This window comes from Phyllostomus discolor, chromosome 9 (assembly GCF_004126475.2).
Source record: "Phyllostomus discolor isolate MPI-MPIP mPhyDis1 chromosome 9, mPhyDis1.pri.v3, whole genome shotgun sequence".
In the NCBI taxonomy this organism is placed as follows: domain Eukaryota; kingdom Metazoa; phylum Chordata; class Mammalia; order Chiroptera; family Phyllostomidae; genus Phyllostomus; species Phyllostomus discolor.
This window is the reverse complement of record NC_040911.2, coordinates 53,357,037-53,382,309: the sequence shown is the minus strand read 5'-3', so window position 1 is coordinate 53,382,309 and position 25,273 is coordinate 53,357,037. Positions and strand designations below refer to the sequence as shown.

The 25,273-nt window shown below is 36.6% G+C and overlaps 1 protein-coding gene across 2 annotated transcripts in view; it reads left to right on the top strand.

Annotated features, from left to right (window-relative positions):
• FAM210A (family with sequence similarity 210 member A) overlaps positions 1-17,045 on the top strand; it is a 39,123-nt gene extending 22,078 nt beyond the window's left edge. For both annotated transcript variants that reach the window (XM_028524779.2, XM_036009365.1), the window contains 3 exons: positions 5,160-5,670; positions 11,298-11,409; positions 14,256-17,045. In XM_028524779.2, coding sequence (XP_028380580.1) covers positions 5,195-5,670; positions 11,298-11,409; positions 14,256-14,489 — 822 coding nt within the window. In that variant the 5' untranslated portion in view covers positions 5,160-5,194 and the 3' untranslated portion in view covers positions 14,490-17,045. The remainder of the gene's footprint in view (positions 1-5,159; positions 5,671-11,297; positions 11,410-14,255) is intronic.
• Positions 17,046-25,273: the final 8,228 nt, after the last annotated feature.

The window sequence follows — 25,273 nt, the reverse complement described above, 5'->3', positions numbered from 1 at the left end:
CCATGTGACCTCTCAGATTCCAAGATGTCTGTTAAAATTATGTCATGACAGAATCAGACTTTAGAAATTATTCATGATGTCCTTGCCATATAGGGAAGGCTTTGTACGGGGTAGGGTAGGATAAAAGTAGGTGTATAGTTGTTCATATGGAAAATAACAATAATAAAAGAATAAATTGTGTTTTTTGTACTCACAACTGTACACCTACTTTTGCTCTGCCCGGTACTTAGAATTAGGTACCATTAATCATGTTCCAACTACTTGGAATGTTAAAGGTTTTAGTGACATAATTCTAAAATGTGCATACATAGCCACAGCAGCAGTGGAATCCTCACTTCACTTGGGTCCAGTGCTGTATTTCATCATCTATTTCTATAACTTGAATGTATAAGCAATTTAGAGCACTGCCTTCCATCTAGAGGCATGAAAACTTCATGCTGCTGGGACAAGAAAATAACAGGTAACTTTTATGTAAGAGATAAGCCAATTCTCATGATTTTTAAATTTATTACTGAAATTAGTGCTTCATTAGAAAAATTTAAGATTAAGTTGGTCATCACTCTCTAGAATTTCCAGTTGTATCAGAAAAACTATAGGGGCCTGTTAGTTCACAACTTCTTCAGGTCTGTTCATCCACTTGTTCAGATGTTGCTGGTTTGATTTGGGTAGTATTTAGGGGGAATGGCACCTCCATCATTGACCAACAACCAAAAAACTTTTATCTTTTGATTGTAAAGACTAGTGAAATCCTGAAGTGGAAGCTATCTGTTAGTTGAGGCCATTTTGAGCAGATGCGCTACTCACATGCGCTAGCTGTGAGAGAAGATGATTCCTACCTTGCTTTGGTTTTTGTTATTCTTGAAGCCTGTTCATTCCAGAATGTTTATGATACTACTCAGTTTGTACCTGCCCTTTACTTGGACTCATCTGAAGTAGGTTTGTTCCCTGAAATCTAATGATTCTTATTGTGTATCCCAAAAGTACTGTTATCGACTACCTTTGGAAGTCTACAGCTTCAGTCCAATGTGGTAGCCATTACCCATATATTGCCATTTTAATTTAAATAATTCAATTTTAACTTAGTTTTTAATTTAAAATTTAAGACTCGTTTCTTGGGTCCCGTGTTTTCTTAGGGAGCTTTCCCTGTGTTTCTTGGCCTACTCAAAATTGGCACTATCTCTAAAAGTGGACATTTAGCTTAGTGCCTGAGCATGGGCCTGAGATCAAACTGAGTTTGAACCATGACTTCTCCACTCACCAGTTGAGTAACATTGGACAAATTATTTACTCTGTCTTTGCTTCAATGTCCTCAAATATAAAACATTGACAGTAGCCCCACCTTCATAGTATTGTTATAAGAATAATATGAGTTAATACATATGAAATGTTTACAAAGCACCTGTCTCACATAGTAGGGGGCTCAAAACATCTTATCATTATTGTGATGGTGATGGATGATATCACTGCCACCATGCTGCCTCTGGCACTGAAGCAATTTGCTGCATCTAGAGAAATGACCCCTAAATTCATGTCAGTTTGACCTGGCACAGGAAATTCTGCTTTATTAGGCCTACATGGAGACCAGTAATCTGTATTTTCAAACCACCTCCACTCCCTGCAACATCCCTGCCTCTCTATGATTATAACACTTAGCCCATTTTAGAAGCCACTAGCCCAGTTTTCTCAGGGAACAAAGGTGGGTCATAACCCAAGATGTATTACAGGGATGACCCTTGAAGACATTATACTAAGTGAAAGAAACCAGTCACAAAAGATCACATACTGTGATTCCATTTACATGAAATGTACAAAATAGACAAATATAGAAAGACAAGCCCTGGCTGGCGTAGCTCAGTAGATTGAGCGCAGGCTGTGAACCGAAAGTGTCGCAGGTTCGATTCCCAGTCAGGGTACATACCTGAGTTGCAGACCATGACCCCCAGCAACCGCACATTGATGTTTATCTCTCTCTTTATTCCTCCCTTCCCTCTCTAAAAATAAATAAATAAAATCTTTAAAAAAAACCCAGCATGTTATTTAAAAAAAGTTAAAAAAATAGACAGAAAGACAGGAAGTAGATTAGTGGTTGCCTGGAGCTTGGAGTGTGAGGGAATAGTGAATATGGGTTTTTTTGGGGGTGGGGGGGATGAAAATGTTCCAAACTTAGATCATGGTAACAGTTGTACAGCTGTGAGTTTGAATTCTATACCTTAAATGAGTGAATCGTATAGTATGTGGTAAAGATGTTCTTAAAAACAAGCAGTAAGTGGAGAGGATAAAAATAAATTTTGCAACTGGGAGGTGGTAGCTAGGAACACCAGGAGAGAGGGTATGAACTAAAAGGTTGGAAAGAGGCTTTATGGATTTTTTAAAATTTTAATCCCTTTTCCTTTCTTTTATTCACACATACAAATACATAGTAATCTAGTTATATGAAAGTTAAACTTCTGGGAGCTTTGGCTCCTGGAAAGCTGCCCTGTAAAGGAAATAGCTTTAAAAGGAAAAGAGTCTTTTGAATTCAGAAAACACCTGCACTAAAGCCACATTTAAAAATAATATTGCTGTAGAAAAGCCTCAAAATAAATCCAGCTAAAATAGAGACCAAGAATTCATAATAAAAAGTGAGAAAGGAATTTTTTGTGTGAAAAATGAAGCTAAACTTTATATTGGAAGGTTTTAGGTTATAATTCTATTCCACTGAGCTAATTTTTAGAATAAAAAACCAGTTGATGCTTTTCACATGGCATAGCCATACACAGATTGATAGATATGAGAAAGATCATAGAAGAGTACAGTAATATATCCTTTACTCAGTGTTTGACTTTCAGTACAAATAGGAATTCAGTTTTGTAAAAATAATAATGGGTTTAATCATTTTTCTCAGTGATCTTTTCTTAGTCTTTTAATAATTGAATCATTCTTTATTTGAGATACCTGTCTGTATCCCCATAGCTTTTCTCTTTGGTTGTTAACTGGTCTGATGCTTCAGATTGTGACTTGGTATTGACTTTACTTTTGATTGTAGCAGTTTCTAGTATCGCCTTTACATGCTTCCTGAGAGCCTATTTGTATTGAGAGATTTGTGGTTTCATTTCAAAATTTATTTGCATTGTTTGTATTGTTGGATTATTTATGAGAACCTTATAGGAGCTGATGTTAATTATTAGAGATGAGTCAGGGAATTAGTTTCATACAGGAAAAATTCACTAGTGAATGTTTTATATGATGACAGTCAACTTTGCACCCATATAACAAATATTCATGTAAAATGGAGTAGGGTATCTGTATTTACTGGAATGCTGATTTACTGGGATGCTAACTCAAGTCTTGTGATTCTTATTTCCTATACAGTTTAAAAAGTAAGATCATCGATTTTCAGTGTATTAAAATAGTAAGTTAGCAGGTGTGGGATGGGGGTATAGACTGAAGATCAGGTGATATTACATGATGCTGAGAGAAGGGAACTGATTTTCTATATATTGTGGTAATACATACTATAATTCTCTTTTATCATTGGGGAAACATATCTGAAGAGGCCAAGTAATTTGCTCAAAATAATACCACTATTAACTCAGTTGGGTCCATCTTATTCCAAAGTCCATGTTCTTTTAAAATTACATTATAACTTTTTCTGACAAAAAGTTATAGATATCTGGAAAAATCCATCTCTTCTCACCAGCCAATAACATGTGATTTACAGTTTTAATATCACTTAGTCTAAAGGCATTGTAGAATAAATGATACTAATATCAACTATTCATCAAACCTTAATATTTGTGATAGCTAACAGTGATATGCTTGTTAGTTTATAAAAGCACTTTTACATAAGAAATTTCATATAATTCCTATAACAACTGGTGAAGTAATCATCATTTTACTAGTGGACTTGGGCTTGTTCTCTAAAAGGAAGGAATTGCATGAATTATGTCCCAACGTTAGGGCCCAGGCCTTTAGCTTCCAGATCTTTTTGTTTAAATAAATATATTTTATTTATTTTTGATTGTTGTTCAATCACAGTTGCCGCCATTTCTCCCTCATTACTCTCCCCTGCCCTACCCACCCCCCCCCACATTCAGTCCTACCCCTCTCCCCTTGTCTTTGTTCATGGGTCCTTTATACATAGTCCTTGACTTGACCCTTCCCTTTCTTTCCCCCATTGTCCTACCCCCTCCTCTCTGGTCACTGTTACTTTGTTCTCTATTCCATGTCTCTGGTTCTGTTTGACTTGCTTGTTTGTTGTGTAGATTAGGTTCCACTTATAGGTGAGATCACATGGTATTTGTCTTTCACCGCCTGGCATATTTAACTTAGCATAATACTCTTCAGTTCCATCTGTGCTGTTGCAAAGGGTAGGTTTTCTTTCTGCTGTATAGTATTCCATTGTGTAAATGTGCCGCAGTATTTTGATCCACTCATTTACTGATGGGCACTTAGACTGTTTCCAGCACTTGGCTATTGTAAATAAGGCTGCTATGAACATTGGGGTGCATAGTTTCTTTTGAATTGGTGTTTCAGGATTCTTAGGGTATAATCCCAGCAGTGGAATTGCTTGGTCAAAAGGCAGTTCCATTTTTAGTTTTTTGAGGAGATTCCATACTGTTTTCCACAGTGGCTGCGTGAATCTGCATTCCCACCAACAGTGCTCTAGGGTTCCCTTTTCTCCATAACCTCACCAGCATTTGTTGTTTGTTGATTTGTTTACGATGGCCATTCTGACTCGTGTGAAGTGGTATCTCATTGTGGTTTTAATTTGCATCTCTCTGATGACTGGTGATGCTGAGCATCCTTTCATAAGTATATGGCCCTCTATTAGGTCCTCCTTGGAGAAGTGTCTGTTCAAGTCCTTTGCCTTTTTTCCATTATACTACACTGCTTCCTTGTAGTGTAACAGAGCCCTCTACAAATATACATTTTGTAGTAATAAAATGTCCTCAAAACATTACCCTCCATGGTGTCTTTTAGACAGTTTATCATATTTAAATGATGTGTTTGAGATTTTAAAACTGTGTCATGTTACAACTATATATCTTAACATTACTTTCGTGGATTTGGTAGCATTGTCTATCTTTTTACTTCCTAATACTTAATGATTTACTTTTAAATAGATTAGTTTAAAATGGAAATCTGTATAATCTAATTTTTTAATCTATTCTCTATAGAAGCTGAAATCCATCCTCTGTCACCATTCTTCAAAATGCAATGGAATGTACCAAGGACTGTATTCCGACGGGCACATAGGACATGCATGGAAGCACATAAAACTGGTCTTTTTGGACACTGTCAATATATAAAGGGACCATTACTTTTGTATAGAGCTGAATCCAGAGTAGTTTTGGTGCAGGGTCCTCAAAAACAATGGCTGCACTTATCTGCTGCCCAGTGCACTGCAAAGGGAAGGAAGCCACTCAATGCTCATTTACCCCAACTGGGGTTTACTCACCTTAAACAGTGGGAGCAAGATATTTTCTCCAAGAGGGTTGTGTCATCTAATGCTACATCTCCAGGAACTCCTTCAGAAAAGAAAGAAGAACCTGATCCTTTACAAGACAAATCTATTAGTCTTTATCAACGATTTAAGAAAACATTTAGACAATATGGAAAAGTTTTGATTCCAGTACATCTAATAACTTCTGGTGTTTGGTTTGGAACATTTTATTATGCAGCCATAAAGTAAGTTTTTGTTTGGTTGATCACCTTCCCTGTTATATCAGAATGTTAATTTTAATTGTACTAGTGGAACACCTAAATAGTTTTTTAAATGCTTTAATGTCTTTAACTGATAGAGAATGACTACTTTTTGTAACTTTTTCACATTTTAATAATAATAGCTAACATTTGCTTTCGGCGTGCATCAGGCATTGCTAAATTTTTAACTGTATTTCATTTAATCCTCACAGCAATCATATGAAGCAGATAGTGCAATTATTCCCATTTTATTAATGAAAAAACAGATGAAGTCAAAATAACTTTTTCCAGAATAAGTCAGAATCTGATTTTAAAGCTCATGCTCTCAATCACTGTATACATCTCTGATCAACATTTAGGAAAGCACAGAAAGAAAATTATATTTCAGAAATTTGGCAGCAGCACGAGCTCTTTTAATATTTCTTAAAGTGTTTATAAATGTAAGAAGATATCTTGATTTTTTATGTGTATGATTTTAGTGGAAAATTAGTAAGATAATTTTGTCAAAGCCTGGCTAATATCTGTTACGGACACAAAATAGGACAAATTGTACACTTAATTATGTCTGATAAATGTCAGTGTTATATCTTTTATTCTGATCAGAAGTTAGTTTGTTGTACACTTAAAATTTTGTTAAGAGGGTAGATCTTATGTTAGGTGTTCTTACCAACGTAAAATAATTTTTTTTAGGTTAATTTTGTGTAGACAACCATACTTGAACAACAAAAAAATAAAAGAAACTACAAAAAGTGAATTTTGTAGGCCTAGCCTTCTGATATTATAAAACATAGAATTTCTTTTCTAGTTAAATTTCATTACTTTCTTTTCAGGTAAGTTACATTATTCACACTATTTTTTTAGGAGGAATATACATAGAATCAGCTTCCCAGTGATTTTCAGTTTGTTTCTGCCTCTAGCAGAGCCCAGCAGGTACCAATCTGTTCATGTTCCTTTGAACCCACTGTGTGTGGGCTTTTCTTGTACTGGTCTGGATGTGACCAAACTCTTTGTCATGAGGGCAATGAGACAGCACATTGTAGACCACTTTGACATTTTAGTAAACTCTCCTAATGGGATTAGAATTATTTTATACTTTGCAAAAGTCCACTGATTTTCAGTGTTTGGTTATATTTACTAGCTTGATATTAAAATATTAGTAATATGATAGTTTTGTATTTGAAGCTTACACCTTGGAAAATGTTTATTATTTAAATTAAAAGATGATGGGCCCTGGTCAGTGGATCAGTTGGCTAGGAGCATCCTTTGTACACCAAAAGGTTGTGGGTTCCATTCCCTCTCAGGACACTTACCTAAGTTGCCAGTTCAATCCCCGGTCAGGGCATATACCTAGGTTGTGAGTGCAATCCCTGGTCATGATGTGTACAAGATGCAACCGATTGATGCTGCTCTATCACATCGATGTTTCTCTCTCTCTCTCAAATCAATAAAACATATCCTTGGGTGAGGATTTTTAAAAAAAAAAAGATGAAGCAAAAAGACAATTAAAATGTACTTATTCTTGGGGAAGACAGGATTAGAGGTGTTTCTTTACAAAAGTTCTAAAAGGATTTTTTTTAACCTGTGTAATCGATGCTGTCTTGTTTCTCTTTGTATCTTTTGTTATTTAATTATATCGTTCTTTATTATGTATTGTTTTCTTTAAGAATTGATTTTTTTCTTCACAGGAGGTCCTAGTATATACACTTTATGGAATTGTCTAATGACATTTTCTGGATGTATAATTTTTATAGAGTCTTCAAAACTTCCCTTTGTTTATTAGCAGAGCATAAAATTGTATACCATTTTGCATAAAAGTTATTATAGGCATTCATTTTTATACTTAATTAATGACTTTTTACATATTAAATTTTCTTTTTTGAGCCATTGAGGATTTTTCTGACTTAATATTTGACATGGGAAGATGACATGGGTAATACTTGTTTCTTCTGCTTCCCTTAGGCTACCCTTAATAAGCATTTAGTCTCCTGGACTTAGATGGAGAAATCTAAGTTTTTAATTAATTGAATATGAGAGTCTCCTTTGGACTATTAAAAAGAGTACTTTTGTTCCTTTTATTTTTCCTTCTTTAGTTAAAGATTTCTATAACTAAAATAATTAGACCCCAAGTAACCTACTGATACTAATGTTTCTTAAGATTTTTTGCAGTGCTCTCTGGCACCTGAAGCAGTTGTAACATTTTTCCATCCCCTGTGGAATGCACCTTTCTTAGTTTTATCCTTCCCGGTCTTTTCTGCAGAACATTAGTGTGTAAGCATGGTGATAAGACTGTCCACTTTAAAATCACATCCCTTCCCCATCATAACTTGTCTTTGGCTATTTGCCAGCATAAGAATTAATTCTGTTGCCAGACCCATTACTATTGCCCAACTAGGACTTCTTGTTCAGTTTTGTTATAGCTGAAAGTTTGTTATAGATGAAAATATTCATCTCATAGCCTAAAATTTGTATTATGTAGGATATTTTGCTTCCCAGAACAGTCCTTAGTGTTTCTGTTGAATCTTTACTACTTCAGAAATTGAAAGTTGATTTGTTATAAGTGAGGAAAGATCTTATTGCAAGTAATACTTAAAAATAAGGATTTAGGATATGATTGAATAGCAATGTATCTTTCATTGTGAGATGTTTTTGTTGTGAAACTGGAGTTGATTGTATTAAATACAGGTTTTTAAAAATTTAACTGACAAGAGGCTGGCTTTATTTTATTTAGTTTTAGCTAGAAAAAATTCTCTGTTATTTGCTTGTTGCCTACTTACTATTAAAAGAAAGAAGAAAAAATAGTTTGTAACTTGAAGGTTGGGCATTAGAATTCACACAGCATTACTGACCAATGTTTGTTTTAGTCACTCTGACAACTAGCATACTGCCTTGCTAGTCAACATAAAGCAAGATGCCATTCTTTATTTAGTTAGCTCAGTGATAAAGATTTCAGACTTTTAAAGCATTTTATTTCGGGGAGATCTAAATTGTGCATGCTAATAGATTTTATTTAAACCAAGCTTTGTTGTCACTTCTATCTGGCAAAAGCTTGCAGATATATTTTGTCTTCTAACCAGAAGTTCTGTGTTTGGTCAATTGTTAGCTCTGTTATGATGGCTTTGTCCCTGTGTTTAGATGCCTCATGTTTTGGGCCTCAAGTTCCTAAAGAAATAAATCCACTCTGAGGCAAAGTACTGACTGATTTTCACTGCTCTTTATCCAGACTGTGAATGTGCTTTGGCCCTTGTGTGTTTCTGCATCAGTAGAAACTTCCATAAAGCTGGCAGTTTGTGAAGCAGAGATATTTGTCAGGCTGTGGAAAGATAAGAGTAATAAGTGACAAAAAGTGCATATTGTTTGAATCAAACTCTCATTAATACTTCTTATGTAGCAATTCCAAAGAAAATGAAAATTGTCTTTTTAAAAATCAAGTTATCAAATCAGTATTTTAGAAATAAGCAGAATGAGGTACTTTTTTTCTGTATTTTACAAAGTATACTTATGCAAGGTGTCCAAGGTAATTATTGTTTCCTGGTTTTTTTTTAAATCACCAAGTTTTGCCTTAGATTTGGCCAAATATTTGTCTCCCCCCCCCCCCCACCTTCACAACATGCTGTTAAATATGCAAATTTTACATACTGGGCTTAGTCTGAACAAGGAAATGGCTAATGAAATAATTTTATAAATTGTATTGGTACTGGAAGATAATTAGCATGTTGTGGTACACAGTGACTATTAGATACATAGAATAGTCTTTATGGTACTAAGTCTTGCTTTAATAGGACTCTCACTAAAAAAGTGGTTTTCAAAGGAAATGATAATAGGGATAGGAGAAACCAGATTGGACTCTGTTTGTAAGAACAGAATCCAAATTACTTCAATTTGTAATTGATGTTTTCCTCAAACTCTTCAAAGAGTTACTTCAATTATCTGCTTTCCTCTTATAGATAATAGGTAGTTTTCCTTGATGATATTCAACCATATCTTTTGAGTAATCCATGTTTTTTTAGTATTATAGTGAAATCATAGGTAGGGACAATTTTTACCCAGTTAAATAAATTATTTTTAATATTAAAAATAAATTAGGAGTTTGCAACTACCATAATAATCATGGATCCAGGCAGTTTTCTTTCTGAATTACAAAGAGAAAGATTTTGTATGTGTACAGGGGAATAATCTGTGAACCCTACACCTTAACCAAGAATCAAACTTATATCAGTGATGGAACCAACTAATAATTTATTTTTGTTTTGGTGCCCCTGTTGGTGCACCAAAATGAACTGTGGAGAATCCAGTGTTCCTGCTGAAAAACATTTAATGAGAATCTAATCATGAGGAAATAATCAGACAAATCTAGATTGAGGGATAGTCTACCATGTAACTGGCCTGAAAGCTTTAAAAAAATCTCAATGTCAAGAAAGACATAGTTCATTCCTCCTCAACAAAAACTTCAGGGGAGCATTTCTAGAGAAAAAGAGACTAGCGAGACGTAACAGGATAGCATTAAGGGACATAAACTAGGCCAATTCAGGAAATTTTAATATTAAATAATATGGGAATGGCACAAATAAAATGCTCTTTTTTATTAACAAAACCTTTTATTACAAAATCATAAGCATGTAATTCTGTAACCTAACAGTATCACACTCTAACACAACATATGACATTTTAGGTGAAATAATCAAAACTATAAATTATTACATCCACATTATTACCCTACCAACCACACTCAAGGCAGGCATTATTTCTGCTGGACCTTGTATTTTATTAACTATATACAATTGCATATGTTAAATTTTTTTAGTGTGATAATTATATCATGCTTATATAGGAGAATCAGAATGAGAGCCTTGTTCTGATTTAAAAGTGAGGGGTCACAATATCTGTTGAAGTACATGGTGAGAGAGAGCACACAAGCATGAGTGAGGGCATGCATGCATGCATGTGCCAATGTAATAAAATGTTGATAACCAGGAAAACTACAAATAAATTAGGGCTTAACATCTCAAATTAGAGGTTTTCTCTGCCTTTTCTCCCTCCAAAGATGTGTTGCAATTTATGGTAATTGTTCTTCACCTGCCTATTAAGTCTGATAATAGCATAGAAGCATCCTTTTAGAGTAATTGAAGTTTTCATCAAACCCATAGAATCATTTATTCTTTGCATTATAATACAATAAGTAATATTATATCACTTACTTTTACAATGATAGTATAGTTTGATCTACAACATTAGAGGTAGAAATATTAGGTCTTGAAGTTTGAGTTGGAGCATTCTAAGGAAGTGGCATGTATTTGAGGAAACTAAGATCGGGTAAGTGATTCTGATCCTTTTAAGTTACTGAAGGGTATACATTTTGCTCTGATAAATGCTTCTGTTTTTCTAAATGTGCTAATTAGGGATGTCTACATGCAGAAGCAGAAGTTGCACACAGTAACCTATATAACATGACACTGGTATTCGTGTACATAACTGTTCTTTCAGAATGAAATTGAAGTGCTTAATTATGTAGAATTGACTTTTAAACTGAATTTCATTTTGGTGTTTTCAGATAAACTTTTGAAAATATTTCTAAAAATTTGTGTGGTATAAAGTATTTTTTTCTTTTTCCTTAGAGGAGTGAATGTTGTTCCTTTTCTAGAACTTATTGGATTACCTGACAGTGTGGTAAACATTCTGAAAAATTCCCAGAGTGGAAATGCACTAACAGCATATGCCTTGTTTAAGGTAGGTACTATTATAAATGGATTATTCCTCACATTTAACTGATGACATGCTCAGTTCCCCAGAAAACTCAATATTAACTCTCAATAGTTCACTTTTGTTATGTAGAATATTGCATTTCATTTCTGATATGTCATAATCATAAACATTTAAAATTTTAAGTGTAAATAAAATGATGGTTTAGGAAAAGTTCTTTGAAAATAGGTAGATCATGTATTTTTTTTAAAGATTTTATTTATTTATTTTTAGAGAGGGAAGAGAGGGAGATAGAGATAGAGAGAGAGAGAGAGAAAGAAACATCAATGTGCAGTTGCTGGGGGTTATGGCCTGCAACCCAGGAATGCACCCTGGCTGGGAATCGAACCTGGGACACTTTGGTTCCCAGCCCGCGCTCAATCCACTGAGCTACGCCAGCCAGGGCTAGATCATGTATTTTTTAATGTTTGTTTTCTTTATTTGATTATGAGTGCCCTGGAATTCAGAATCATGTCTTCTTTTTCTTTGTGTTTTCAGCATGCCTGGTATTGTGCTTTGTAAGCAAATCAGTGCTGAATGCATGTGTATTGGGTTGAGACTGAAACATGAAACTATGCATGTAGGTAGATATGTTAGCTGTGTTTCTTCTCACTCATTGTTCCTGTGCAAGATGAGAAATGTGGAGGGGGATTCTCCTGAGTATTTACTGTAACCCATAGTTTGTCAAGTAGATTTCAACAAACACTGAGATTTATTGCTTTGATAAGGCAAAGCCACAAAGAGTTGTGGCAAAGATGAAAAAAATAATCTGTAATTATAACCTTGTGGCCTTGGCTAGGATACACTCATAAGCCTCTTGTCCTGTCTTTGAAATGTACCATTGTTTGAGCTGATAAAAATCTTTGAGCCCCTACTGTATGCCAAGTGCCAATTCTAAGTACTGGGAATACTGTAATTAAATAAAACAGTGCAAAATTGCAAAACACCTGCCCTTGTGTAGCTTATTCTAATGATGGGCAGCAGTTAGAGAGACCAAGAAGGGGAAGTTAAAAAAAATACACACACACAGAGTGTATTTAGATGATGATGTGTGTTAAAGAAGAAAGACCAAACCAGTGATGGGGGATGTGTTTGTATTGTTGCTTGATGTTTGTTTTTCAGAAGAAGGGCTGCAAGAAGATGAGAGTTAATCAGGCAGCTCTATGGGAGAAGAATGTCCCAAGTAGGGGAAACCCATGTACAAGATCCCCAGGCTGTAGGATACCTGGAGTTTGTGGGGAAAAGGGGGAACCAGTATAGCTGGAACAAGTGTGTAGAACCACACACAGAAGAGTGCCACATCGGGGCAGCCTGACAGGCAGTTTTGAGCACTCTAGCTTTTACTCTGAGGGTCAGATGGAAAGTCATTGAACAGTTTTGAGCATCCAACTTGTTTTAACAAAATCACTTCAGCTGCTGTATTGAAAACAGTCTTACAGGGGAAGGGTAGAAGCCCAGAAGCCTCCCAGGAGGTTACTGCAGTGGTCTGAGTAAAAGCTGAGAGTGGCTAGGATCAAGATGGTAGCAGGAAGGTAGTAAGAAATAGGTGGATATATTTTGAAAGTATCTAACAGGTTTTGGGCCTGAACAACTGAAGAATACTTTCATCATTTCCTGAGGTGCAAATAAGAGGAGTGGATTTGGGGTAGGATCATTGAACAACAAGATGTCAGTTTTGGACAGATGTCATTTTAATATCCTATTAGATGTACAAGTAGAAATGAGTAGGTAGTTGTATATACTAGAATTTAGGGGCAAAAAGTTGAGTCTGGAATTTTCAACATGTAGATGGCACTGCAGACATTAAACTGGACAAGACCACCAAGGGAGTGAACTGGGTGAAGAAAAGAAAGGGTCCAGGTACTGAGTGCTGTCCCACTGTGTTCAAGGGTAGGTGGCATGAAGAGAAGTCTACAAGGATGACTGGAAAGGGGCAGCCTCTTAGATGGAAAGAAAGCAGAGAAGTAGAGACATGGAAGTCAAGCAAAAGACGTGCACAAAAAGCTGTCTCAGGTGGTGTCATGGCTCACAGCACTCTGGTTGGTGAGGAGAGCAGTTTTTGTGGTGGGGGTCAGAAGCTTGGTTCAACTAAGTTTAAGAGAAAATGAATAAGGGAAATTGGGGATAGAGAGCACAAATAGTTCTTTCAAAGAGTGTCCAGTACATCTACAGTAGGACTCTGAGTTTTAATACAAAAGCCTCAGATTGTGATGCAGACTCTGCTTTTATGATTCTCTTGACCAGTTTGTTTTCTACGGTATTTAGTTTGGCTCTTACATGTCCGGTCAGAGTTAAACCTGTGCATATCTACAACATGTGTGCCATTTTACCATTTGTTGGCCTCATGGAAGTTCTAGTTGGGCTTCCAGACCTTGGGCAGATTATAATGAGGTAGTGAAACTAAAGTAAATGCAGTAAAGAAAAAAAACATTTAACCCAAGCTTGCCTCTTACTATCTAAAGTAGTTTGGTTCTAGTTTAGTTCTAGATGGTGTCTGTAGGTCCTCAGGGTTTTAAGCAATAGAGACTTGCATACCTTTGTTGTTGGTAGTGGTACTGAGTCCTTTTTTGATCTCTCAAGGAATTTCCCCTCCCCTCAAGTACACTAGCACACTGTCATAGACTTTAGTGCTGCCACTGAACATTCTGCAATCCTGGAACAGTGTCTGAATAACAGATATTTATAAAATGAGTTTACAGAAGAAGCACCCCTTGTTAAGAGGGAGAACCATAACTTCATTCATTAGCCTTGCAAAACAAAGTAATTCAAATTGCTCTTGCTTATGATGATAGTCGTAATTAGGTATTCATCTGCCTGTTTGCTTTTTTCTTCAGATTGCAACACCTGCCCGATATACTGTGACTTTAGGGGGAACCTCCTTCACTGTAAAGTATTTGCGTAGTCACGGCTACATGTCAACACCACCTCCTGTTAAAGAGTATCTACAGGACAGGATGGAAGAGACAAAGGAACTTCTCACAGAGAAAATGGAAGAAACAAAGGATAGGCTCACTGAAAAATTACAGGAAACCAAAGAAAAAGTTTCTTTTAAAAAAAAAGTGGAATAGGGTGCCTTATGTAACAGGTTTTAAACAGTTCCTGCACTTTAACCCTTTAGAAACATGAGACAAGGATACAACCTTCTGATTTTTTTAGTTAGTTGCCTAACTGTGTCAGCCAGTTCTCTGAGGGTTATTAAGAACTAAGATAGCCTTTCTAATGTTAAAAGTCACTAGAAAAATCAGTGTTTTTTGAAAAGAAAAAATGAACCCAGTATAAGAATTTCACATCAATAGCAATATTAAGCAGTGATTAATGTCTTATATGTCAGAGCTCTTTTTCAGGGTCTTCAGAATCAAACTTGCTTTATGTTTTGTTGTAGCTATAATTGAGGTAGACTAGGCAATTGACTTCTTGAATAACAAATGTGGCTGCATACAGGAAGTTAATACTGGTTTTCATCTTTATGTTATTCATTGAGGTTTTAACTATATTCAGTTCTTAATGTGGAGACAAACTATTATCATCAAAACTGCCTGTGAATAAGAAGATATTTAGTGTTTCTATAAAAATTGTAACAGTTACATACCAGTTAAAGTACAGACTTTATTTGAAGAAAGTTGAATAAAAATTGAGTCATACATGTAAATTAGATCCATCGGTTATATGTAAATGAAAAAATCAACCATTTAAAAATGATTTTTACCTGAAACTTCTCATAAATCAAATTTTTTAAAGCAAATATATATGGCCATAGTACCTTTCCACCTAGAAAATAAAACTGCCATGAATTATGTTTTCTCCAACTAATTTCTCAGAGGAAAAATGAAAATAATTATACCTTAAGTTTATTGTGGAAATCACATTATCTTAAGCAGTGACTCAGGCTCAAGCACATGCAGGTTTAGAAGAATGGAAAATGGCACCAGGTTGTCACGGAGCTGGCTCACTCCCTGTCATGTGGCAGGTCTTTGTATCTCAGCAAGCTAGTGCTCTTTCTCAATGTCTTCGTTCCATAGTTAATGTTGATCACACTGTGAAAAAAAAAATTTTAATTGTAGCTGCTTCTTTTTCCCTGATATTTAATCTTTGCTTGAGCATTTTATTTGAATTTTTTATAGGAAATCTTATCATTAAATTATCTGCTTGGAATGAAATTCAGCCATTGTCAGATATGAAAGTTGCCATGGTTGTGTGAGCGTGTTTAAGGATATCTGTGTCTGTTTTCTTTTGCTTTAACTGATTTTTACTTCCATCCTAACCCTTGGAGGAACATTTAGAAGAGGGAGTGGACTTTTCTTGACTGTCTGTTGCAACTGTCAGAGGAACTGTCCAAAAACAACCCTGCAGGAATCACTGCTCTTTGGCAGGATTTTTGTATTTAATATTTAGTCTGGCCAAATTTCAAGAATACTTTAAAGGGAAAAAGGTGCTTACATAATCTAATCATTACCTTAGAACACTTCTTAAATTACTATGCCTGTGGTTGGGATCTTTCTTTTGTGGGTGGAGCAGAGTGGTAAGGGGAGGGGATAGGACCTGCTGCTACACCACAGGCTGATCTGATCAGGAGGATGGTTTATCTCCTGATACAGAGTTGAACTTGTAATTTCAAACTGGCAGCACAATTTCATATCTAAATATAATTGATATGTTTTAATAAACTTATTAAATCACATTTGTTCAGATATCAAATGCTAAGGTATTAACAAATTTCTTGTTTATTCTTATTTTTTTAACCACTTGAGCTTATGCCTGTGTCTTAAAATCTTGTTGTATGGAGCTCTACTAAGACACTTTTCTTTCACTGTGCACATTGACATATTTTCCAATGAGGATAAATTTGTGTGTTCTTAGAAGTCACTAGTAATCCTAAAACTACTAGGATTTTCCTGAGTACCCACCTTTTGTTCAGTCCATTTGAGTTTTGTTGCTATCCAGTTTCATAATTGTGTTGTATTTATTAAGTAATGGAAGGTGAAATGCTGATGAGTGCTTTGAAATTCTCTAGTAAAAAAATTCTCTGAAGATGTGAGAAGTTCTTTTGACAAAATTTGGCATCAGAAATAGTTGTGACATGTCAAATGCTGCTGTTAGCATATTGCTAACCTAGTCCTTAAGGCAAGCTACAAATAGCTTAAAAGGGGACACCTTTAATATGTTTGAATCTAAGTAAATGGTTAAGCTATATAGAGAGTAAATAGATGTAGTTTGCAATATATATAGTAAACCCCATTTCATGTACAGTCATTATCCTTTGCACTAATTAGTCCGTAACTTCTGTGATCTCCAAGGGAAAGAAGCGCCCCCTGTCTGATCAGCATTTAAGCAGGATGTGTTGACAAGGTAAAGAGGCTATGACTGAGATTTAACTTATATAAAGTGGATAAAAAGGGTTTGCTCAGCAAATTAACAATTGAAATGGAAAAGATCAGGTAAGATACATTGTTTATTCAAGAATGATAACAAAGCCAACCTTTTCAAGTACCAAAAAATGTCTTTTACTGAAACCTTTTGCATACAAGTGCTGTTTACATATTTCAACAAAGGAGAACAAGAATGCATATATTGAGATGACCTCCCACCATGTAGTGAAAAAAATAAAATTATGCCTTCAACTATAATCTTCAGTTTATTTATTTTTACAGAATCTGCTCCCCGCCTCCATTTATTTACAAGTGGAAGAAGGTACTACTTTGGTCCTTTATGCTCCAGTATGAAATGAGCTATTGGCTGTCTTATTTTAGTCATCTTAGAAGATAACTCCAGGAACTTAAAAGATCTTAATAGTTTGGGCAAAAGAGGTATTTGAAGAAAAGAAGCAAGTTGTGTATTAGACCCATGTAGCTTTTTTCTGTATACTTTGCACTGGGTTCAGATGGCTTCAGGATTTCTTAACCAATTCAGACACTGTAAACAATTGCACTGTAGACTATGGTGATGGTAATGAAATGGACAGAAGGTGATTTTAGCAAATAAGGCAGAAAATGTGAGTGCATCTTTCATGACATTTTTGAAATACCATTTTTACAAAATGTGTAAGATACACATTTCTGAATTATTAAAGAATTCTTTATGAAAAATACTTGTTTTCATGGTAATGTAGATATATTTTTTTCTGTTGGCTACAGTTCATGTTTTTAAAATAAGGACCTTCATTTACTTCAGATTTTCCAAACTGAGTCTCCATAAAGCCTAAGCTAAAGTAAATTAAATGTTAACCAAAGTTGGTTGAAAGTGTTTTTCAGGTCAAAAGCTTACTTCTTACACTCTTTGACTTTATCTGTGTAGCGATTGACAGTGTATCAGATTACATTGGCCTAGATGCTTAAATAGCATAGGAGGATTCATGGTAGAAAAGTGTGGGCCTCTGCACTGCCTTTGAATTTAACCACCTGAACCAGAAATCTGTAGAACCAGAAGTAGATAACTTTTAATTATCCATTCTGCAAAGACTAACTTTGTTAAGTTTCTTCTGATCCATCTATATGTTATGTAGTAGTACCAAGCTAGTATTAAATAGAATTCCAAAATATTCTACAGCAGGTACCTGAAGGTACAATAGACTCAAGACTTCATTCTTCCCTTAGAGATTTGGATGGTCTACAGGACCCACTCCTTCTCAGAATTCATCATCAGTCATAAATTTTGCCCTGGCTCTCTGATAATTGAAAGATTGAGAAATGCTAAGTCATGCCAATTGGATGTGTTTTCCCTCTGTGAGATTTTTCCTTTGTGACTTCATGTCAGGTTGGCTTATTTTTAACTATACAAAACAAGTTTTTGATTGTCTTGCTTCTTCAGGGTTAAGCTTTGAAAATCAAGCCATATTCTTCCCTATACATCACTGACTGTCATCAATAATAATATCATGATTATCTTGTGGCAATTATCTGCTTATTTTGATAGAAATTATCTTCTTAGTAGAAAGACTGCATCTTGATTTCAGAAACCTTCAAAGCAGAGTATAACACTGAGTCTCTTTATTCTGTCACTTGCTTGGATAATCATCATAGGGAGGCGCACAGGCTGCCCAAGTCAGTCAGTCTCAGACCATGTAGCTTCTCCTTACAGGTGAATGCTTGCAGAGAGTAAGGTGAAATAGAAGATACCTTCATATTGTGTTTTCTCTGGGACAACATGGTTCATAAGAGCAGAAGTCGTGGGATGGTTAAAAAATGTTCCAGATGCTTCCAAAATCAAAATATATCCTTGTTCTGTCCAAAAGTGAGGATTGCATAGACCCTTTGTTTTTCTGCCTCCCTCTGCCAGCTTTTCCTGTTTTGAATTTTGACCATTTGAATGTTAGAAAACTCTTTGAAGTGAAACAGAAAAAGGCAAGTTTTCACATGATCATGCCTTATTTTCTGTGTGGTGGCACGCCAGTTCTCCCTCTCTGTCCTAGTGGGCGGATCCACACAGCCCATTCTTCCTAAGAGTGGAACATTAAAATTAGTTGTTTCCTGACTTTTTAGTTTAGTGCATGGTGAAATTCAGCCTTTTATTCTAATAATTATATAATGATTAATCTGACCATATTACATGAAATAATGGCAATTCTTTATCTTCCCTTATACCAACTAGGCCCTTAAAACTGGAATTTTTTTTTAAAGAACAGCACGTTCTCCATATATAAAAATATCTGTTATTAACTTGTATATACCTGCAAATACTAGATTTGAGATTCTGTAATGGCTGAACTATACTTTGACTGTATATGTTTTACTGAATTTGAGTCAGTATTTTCTTTGGACACAATATGGTGACTTAATTGTCTCTGTTGCTTTTCTTTTCTAAGAATAGTGGCTACTTTGGTTCTCTTATGCTCAGCATGCCAAAAGCATGTTCTGTGAAGTCCTCAAATGCCAACCATTCTGACGGCCCTTCAGCTCTGTCTGGAGATAGAATTACAGGGCTTGGTTGCCATGGTGCTCTATTAACATTCACTTTTTATTCCCCTATTGAAGGTGCAGGAATGGTGGGTGGCAATTTTGCATTCCTCACAGAACTAAGGGACAAGTCTTGGTTTCCATAAAAAAGCTGAAAATAGTATTTTCAAACATGTAAGTTCACAAAACATATTATACAAACTTTTGTTGAGAAATCTAGACTATTTAGTAAGTGCATTATTTTGGAAGCTTTTAGATTAATAGGAGTTTTGAGTCAAATCCCAGGCTTACAGAGATTTTATGTAGAATTTTGCCTTTAGGAAACTGAGGCCAATATTTTTACTTGGAGCATGAGAAGAGCTGGAGCTGAAAGTCAGATCTGAATTTCTAGTTAATATTTTTCCTCTCACCCAGGCACTAAGATAAAGCAAGTCCATGCTTAGGGACTTTTGAAATTCTTTGTATTTTTGAAGCTAAAGCCAATTTATTAATTGGCTTTATAGAAGCAATTTATTAATTGGCTTTACCCTCACCCTGCTGGTTTTCCTTACCCTCGTTCCTGCTGGTGCCTTCCATCTTCTTTCGGCTTGTAAAGACTTAACAATTTCTCTTCAATTCTTTTGGATTCTGTTTTCAACTTTTTTTCTCTTTAGAATGTTAGGAAGAGGAGAGAGTAAGCTATTCTGTTATCTCATGTGTGATTACAGAAATGAAGCATTCATTTATTTCTCTTGCTCCATCTTTATTTTCTTCTCAGGGGAGGTTCACTGTAGGCCAGTTCAGTGCCAGCGTCTTGTTACTATTTAGGTTGATCTTGGCAAAGCAGTTAGTAGCTATTTTCAAACACCCAAATCTATGCTTGAGAACAAGTAATCTAAACTTTGGTAACTAGATCTAGTCTTTATACATCTGTACATGTTTAATATTTTATATATCCAAAGAGGATTTGACCTCAGGAAATACTCTATTGCCCCCTTGGTAAAATGAGTTTGCTTTTTCCTATTGCTTCTGGGCGGAGGGTCATGATAATGGTCATGATGTCTGAGCCTGTATTTGTGGCATACTTTGAGTCAGCTCAGATTCGAATTTTCCATTTACTTTGGGTCAATCACTGGAACATCTGAAGTGATCAGAAGCTGGCATTGGTGGAAAATTTTTATCACTGAGATTCAGTATATCCCTGATTAAGAATTTTAGTTTTCACAAAAAGATGGGTTGACCTCTCTGAAGCCCATGAAAATGGACATTGTTAAACCTTGGCACTTTATACACCATGTAGAATGGGAGAAAAAAGCTGTGTTTTTGATAGTGTCATTGTTACATGGGCTCTGTTCAGGGGATGGTGTCCAATGGGCCTGATAGGCTAAAATTTGCTGAACTGCGTTTGCCTTGTGTCCTGTCACTCACATGTAGGGACTGTGCACGGCACACTTCACAGATACACAGTGAGGGTTGTGAGAACTACATATGCTCCTATCATGGGCAGTGGCCCTCCATCTAAATGCAGAGGTTTGGGTGGGTGGCAGCATCCTGCTGCCTACTCTCTCTAGCTGTGCTTAAGCTCATACCTTCACAGATGGAGATTAGCCAATGGTGAAAGAAATGTCAGCATTGAGAAAAGGAGAACATGTATGTTTGGAGGAGGTTGATGGTGAGGCAGAAGACCCAGTGCTTGTGGATAGTATTCCAAAAGAGACTGATTGTGCTAATATTAGCAAAGAGAAGTGAACATGGCATGGGTCCTAGAAGTGAAAAGGCAGAGATGGCACTTGGAGCCTGAGGTTCAGTCAGGCTTAAACTGGGGAAGTGAAGAGAAACACTAAGTAACAGTGCTCAAGTCAACATTGAAAACTATTCTCCCTTTGGAATTTCACATTTTATTACTAAGGCTATAAGAAACGCACACCCCTCCCCCCACAATACGGTTTATTAATAAAAAGTACTGTGTATGTCTAAAATAATGGGGAAAGAAACAAATGTGTTTTCCTTAAGACCTATGGGAAGGAAGTTTCAGGCCTGGTGATTTAGTCTTCACCTTGCTGTCAGGTACTTCAACCCTATATGGAATTAATTGCTAGAGCAGTAGAATTGGTACCTGTTTCTTTCAGTGGCATTTGAAGCTGCAGTGGTTATTGGAGAGAGTATTCCAAGGCAAAGTGCTATTTACAAGTTTGTAGTAATTGGGCAAAAAAAATTTTAATTAAGCCTAAAATACAAAAGTTATAGCAAAGCAGTGACAACTCCGTTCATTGTTGAGGGTCTTGTGTAACAAGCACACCTGCTCCTCCAGACTTCCTGAACACTACCCTTCAACTACCCTTCAGAGGCTTTAACGTGAGGCAAAGCTAATATTTGAATCATCCAAGTCTGTGGGCTCCAAAGCCTGTGTTGTCATTTAACTAAATAGGAAATTTCACAGAAGTGGGACAGATGCTAAGCCACATCTGAGTTCCAGGCTAAACTCAGGCATGACAAACAACCCTCGCTTGGGGTAGAGAATAGGCAAGGGGATAGGGTGGCCCACCCTGGCACAATGACAGAGACTGGACATTTATCCTTTGGTTCCAAAGCATGCTTATTCTGTTTGCTAGGACATTTTGTACCTACAGATACCTGCTAACATTAGTGATAGTACAACTGTATACATATAAATGGCTTTGTAAACAGGTTAAGTTACACAAGAGCTACTTAACTGTAATTCAACTATTTGTCAATATATATGAATGTTTTCCAGTAAGGCCTTTCAAAATCTGTATTTCAGTCACCACTATGCTGTGTTCAAATGAGAGTGAAAGTGGGGTGAATGAGGTTCTATAAGAGCAAAACTTGAAGTCTGGACAGAAACATGACATTAAAACAAAGAACTTTATAAATGAAAAGTTTCTACTTTTTGGCTGCTATTTTAAAATGTGCATTTTAGAATCCATTCAAAACAAAACATTAAAACAGTGTAGTGAGAGAAATCTAATTATGATGTTCTAAGTAACAGACTTACAAACTCTTCTGTGCAAGTATCAGAGTCAGAAAGTGGTGTTTTATTCCAAGGCTCACTCTGGATGGATATCTGAAAGAAGATTCTTTCAAGCAAGCCTTGCATGTCTAAAAGTTCCCCTCAGGGTGCAGGGAGAGGGCAGCCTGATGAGTGTGACTGGTGGTTGACTTGCTTAGCAGTTGGCAGTTCTGCTGTTTCAAAGGGAAGCTAATAATGAACAGTCAGGCAAGGAGGGCCAGAGATTGATAGACTTTGGGGTCTGGTGTGTTTCAGCAGCACTGAGGTCCAGTGAAAAGTTTTCCACATTCCCACATTGGGGCATAAGGAAACCCAGGCAGGACTGGAGACCATCACCAAGGGGAGGAGGTGTTGGGCTCCCTGTGAATCCTGTACTGAGTGTAATCCTGTGTGAAAAAATGGTCCAGAACTTTGATTCTCTACCTGGTCCCCAGTGCCCGGTGCTTTCAAGGATTGTGGTGTGCACCATCATAGAGGCATGAGAGCTGCGCTCCAGTGTTCTTTGATCACTGTCATTTCATCTCCAGTCTGGATGGACAGTTCTTGTATATACCCCTCCCCCCCTTCCAGGCATCTGTTGTCTGTTTTTCTGCCTTAGGGCTTCTTCTGAAGTCTTCAGAGCTTGCTCAGTCTATAGCCAGGACACTGGGATTGGTGTCCCCTGCCTCCTGTCCTTTAAAATCACAGCCTGCATGGTTTCTTGGTGTCATACTAACCCCTGTTGCCTAGAGTGGAAACCAGTTCAAGAATCTTTACTGTCTCTCCCTCCTTGCTCATTCACTAGCTTCCTCCTCTGGGAACAGCTTCAGATAAGCTACCTGCATGCAGATCTTTGGCCCAGTCTTTGCTCTCAGGAGACCCCATACTGAGTCAGCTGCCACAGATGACATTTGGTGCAGACTCCTATGGCAGAGGGGTGGGAGGGTTTCACTGCTCTTTCCCTGTTGTGACAGGAAGACCTCAGGGTTTACTGTATAGGATCATCACAGGAATCTCAAGCCCTGAATCCCCTCATTTCTTTTGAGAAGAACTTTCTGTGTGAGGAAGGTTTACACAAGTCTTAGCTTCACTTAAGGATAGCAAGTTTGGGAAAATTTTTTTTATATTTCTCAAATCTGTTGAAGAATTTCTCAATTCTATAGAATTTATTTCAGAGCTTAGTGTGATTGATTGGTCAGTGACTATTTGCTGTTTTAAAGAAAATAAATCCTCCTATTATAGCTATTTCTTCCTTATAACTTTCTAATTCCTTTTAAAAAAATAACCTTAAATTAATTCAGAATCTAAAATGGGTGTTAATGTGTTGTTGCCTTTCACACACCCTCTAGTAGGGACCCGGCCCATAACCCAGACATGTGCCCCAACTGGAAATTGAATTGGTGACCCTTTGGTTTGCAGGCCAGCACTCAATCCACTGAGCCACACCAGCCAGGGCATAGAGTTTTTAGCTTTAATTGTATAATTCAAATGGTACCTTTAAGATTTCATTTTTCAAAACTCATTACTAACATAGAGAAATGCAAAAACAAATTATATTTCCCACAACCATTCTGAACTTACTTATTCTAGTAGTTTGGTATATTGTGTGAGGTTTTGTACATATACAATCATGTCATGTGTGACTCCATATTTTTATTTTATTGATTATGCTATTACAGTTGTCCCACTTTTTTTCCCTTAATCCCCTCTCTGCCCTGTACCTGCCAACCCTCAAGCATTCCTCCTCCTTAGTTCATGTCCATGGGTTGTACATATAAGTTCTTTGACTCCTCTGTTTGCTATATAATTCTCAACCTCTTCCCATCTATTTTATCCCAACCAATTATGTTTCTTATTCCCTGTACCTTCCCCCCCATTCCTCCCTCCCCCTCCCCACTGAAAACCCTCCATGTGATTCCTATTTCTGTGATTCTTTTCCTGTTCTAGTTTGCTTAGTTTTTGTTTTTTAGGTTCAGTTGTTGACAGTTGTGAGTTTGTTGTCATTTTACTGTTCATAGTTTTTTATCTTTTTCTTAGATAAATCCCTTTTTTTTTTAAATATTTTATTTATTTATTTTTTAGAGAGGGAAGGGAGGGAGATAGAGAGAGAGAGAGAGAAACATCAATGTGCGGTTGCTGGGGGTTACAGCCTGCAACCCGGGAATGTACCCTGGCTGGGAATCGAACCTGGGACACTTTGGTTCCCAGCCCGCGCTCAATCCACTGAGCTACGCCAGCCAGGGCTGATAAATCCCTTTAACATTTCATATAATAAGGGCTTTGTAATGATGAACTCCTTTAACTTGACCTTAGCTGAGAAGCACTTTATCTTCCCTTCCATTCTTGTTTTTTAAGATTTTATTTATTTATTTATTTATTTATTTATTTATTTTAGAGAGGGAAGGGAAGGAGAAAGAGAGAGAGAAACATCAATGTGTGGTTGCTGGGGGCCGTGGCCTGCAACTCAGGCACGTGCCCTGACTGGAAATCGAACCTGCGACACTTTTGGTTCACAGCCTGTGCTCAATCCACTGAGCTACGCCAGCCATGGCTGCCCTTCCATTCTAAATGATAGCTTTGCTGGATAGAGTAATGTTGGATGTAGGTCCTTGCCTTTCATGACTTCAAATACTTCTTTCCAGCCCCTTCTTGCCTATAAGGTTTCTTTTGAGAAATCAGCTGATAGGCTTATGGGAACTCCTTTGTAGGTAACTGTCTCCTCTCCTCTTGCTGCTTTTAAGATTTTCTACTTATATTTACTCTTGGGTAACTTTTGATGTGCCTTGGTATGTTCTTCCTTGGGTCCAATTTCTTTGGAACTCTCTGGGCTTCCTGGACTTCCAGAAAGTCTATTTCCTTAGATTGGGGAAGTTTTCCTTCATTATTTGTTCAAATAAGTTTTCAACTTCTCGCTCTTCCTCCTCTCCTGGCAGCCCTATGATTTGGATAGTGGAGTGTTTAAAGTTGTCCCTTG